This window comes from Rattus norvegicus, chromosome 1 (assembly GCF_036323735.1).
Source record: "Rattus norvegicus strain BN/NHsdMcwi chromosome 1, GRCr8, whole genome shotgun sequence".
NCBI classification, from domain to species: domain Eukaryota; kingdom Metazoa; phylum Chordata; class Mammalia; order Rodentia; family Muridae; genus Rattus; species Rattus norvegicus.
In genome coordinates this window covers 148,270,413-148,272,812 of record NC_086019.1, presented here as the reverse complement: position 1 = coordinate 148,272,812, position 2,400 = coordinate 148,270,413, and the positions used below count along the sequence as shown (strand labels likewise).

Here is a 2,400-nt window from a genome sequence, read left to right as displayed (position 1 = left end):
GATAATGTGCATCAATAGTGGCCTATGGAAAGACTGGGAAGTAAGAGAGATTGAGGTGCATTTTGTGAAATTCCCAAAGAACTAATAAAAATACTATGTTGACTTGATTGTCTCATCCTGCATCATTTCCTGAACCAACAGATGTTCAATTTATTGGATTAAATAATTTTTCTCTTATGACCTATATTTCAGTGGTATGTTTAATATAACAAATAAAAATAAAGTTGTGTTACTAACTGAAAAATGGAAATGTTTGAAAATTCCCACCAGAAAAGTTGAGAGGAAGAAAATGTTAACTAACATTATTTAGTTACAATTCACAGTGTTTATAAATAATAGACAACTTGATTTTTTAAATATTTATAATAGTTTGTCAGATAAAAATAAAAAGGGTCTGGAGAGAGAGCTCAGAGGTTAAGGCTGCTTTTCCAAATGACCCAAATTCAATTACCACCACACATGTGATAGCCTAAATCAATGGAAACTCCTGTTCATAGGGATAAAATGACTTCTTCTGCCTTCTGTGTACACTGCCCAAGTGTGGTACACATACAAACATGCAGACAAAACACAAATATGCATATAAAAATAAATATTTAAATACAGTTAGTGGTAGATGAAATGATTCAGAAGTTAAAAACACTTGTTTGCTCTTGCAAAAGACCAAGGTTTTGTCTCTGACATCCATATGGTGATCCACTACTATCTATAACTGCAGTACCAGGAAATCATAAATTTAAGAATATTACAAGAAATACGTAGAAACAGGCACACAGGTAAACTATGTACAATGGAGAAAATACATACATGCAAGCAAATCCTAATGTTCATAAATAGAAACAAAAATCATCTTAAACTAATAAAACATAATTGGAAAAATTGAAGATCTGTAACTACATGATATAGAACAGAAAATACATAATACAGACAAAAGCTAATACAATTATAAACTGCATGTACACATAGATAATGAAATAAGTAACACAACAATAAATTCAGATTGCATACTAAAACTATAGTCTTAAAGATTTTCATATTTTAGTTACAAATTCAAATTTAAAATGTATATACAAATATGGATAATAATATCTAAATTTATATGCATGTTTGGATTTAACTTCTTTCTCTGCATACATTATGTTTTACTGTTATGTTATACTTTATGTTTTATTATTTTGCTATTTGGTTCTGTATATTCATTTTAAGGAGAGCTTGAGAAGTCTTATATCAAGCTTTCTCTGAACATATCCTAAGATGTAAAACTTTTCTGAGTGCTCCTTTTACTTCTTTGTTTCTCAAGCTGTAGATAATGGGGTTTAACATGGGGGTAATGACTGCATACAACATAGAGATGAGTCTGTCTCTGCCAGGAGAGTGTTGACTGGAGGTTGGGCGGATATAGGTAAATATAGTTGTGCCATAGAACAAGAAGACTACAAGAAGATGGGAAGCACATGTGGAGAAAGCTTTGCGCTTCCCTTCTGCTGACTGGATCTTTAGGATGGTGGAAACAATGTATATGTAGGAGATCAAAGTGATCAGAAAAGCACCAACCCCAAAGATACCTCCCACCACTAAAACAAGCATTTCTGCCACATAAGTGGATGAGCATGACAGGGCCACCACAGGTGGAATATCACAGTAGTACTGATTAACTCTATTAGACTTGCAGAAAGACAGGCTAAAAGTGGACATTGTATGGACAAAGGAGTTCAGAAATCCAGCTGCCCAAGTCCCAAACAACAGTTGCACACAGCGAACTTTGGTCATGATGAGACAATATCGCAGAGGGAAGCATATGGCCACATAGCAGTCATAAGCCATCACAGCCAACAAGAAAACTTCTGTCCCAGCTAGGGCCACCAGGAAATAGAGTTGCAAAGCACACCCAACATAAGAAATTCTGTGATCCTCAGTCAACAGATTCTTGAGCATATTGGGGACAGTAGCTGATGGGCAGAATATGTCCAGCAGAGACAGATTTGTCAACAGATAGTACATGGGAGTTTGAAGCTTTCTCTCAGTCAAAATGGCCAACAGGATGATCCCGTTTCCCAATAAAGTGATCTGATAGATCATGATAAAGGCCACAAAGAGTGGATAGCGTACCTCAGGGAGGTCAGAAAGTCCTATGAGGATGAACTGAGTCACTGAGGTAAGATTGTAGACAGCCATCAGTTCTCACTTAAAGGATGTTTCTGAGGGAAATGAAAGCAAAGAATGCAGGTTAGGGTGACAGGGCAGGGAGCTCTGGGATAACAATATCAGAATAATAGTCAATATAATTGCTCCTCTTCAATTACAGACTTTAGTTATTAGCATTTCTGTACAAAATTTTGTGTATTCGTGTTCTTTTTAAAATATTCATTTTCTGTTTGTCATCTTTAAGAAGTCCTCTGA

General features: G+C 35.3%; 1 protein-coding gene across 1 annotated transcript; it reads right to left on the bottom strand.

Annotated features, from left to right (window-relative positions):
* Window positions 1–1,227: 1,227 nt before the first annotated feature.
* Window positions 1,228–2,175, bottom strand: LOC134484903 (olfactory receptor 5V1-like). Its single transcript, XM_063280769.1, has one exon. The coding sequence runs from the start codon at window positions 2,173–2,175 to the stop codon at window positions 1,228–1,230; it is 948 nt and encodes a 315-aa protein (XP_063136839.1).
* Between the last annotated feature and the right edge of the window lie 225 nt (window positions 2,176–2,400).

Bases quoted from the DNA above. Each gene is read 5' to 3' on its own strand.
- LOC134484903 (XM_063280769.1), bottom strand. From the start codon at position 2,175: ATGGCTGTCTACAATCTTACCTCAGTGACTCAGTTCATCCTCATAGGA.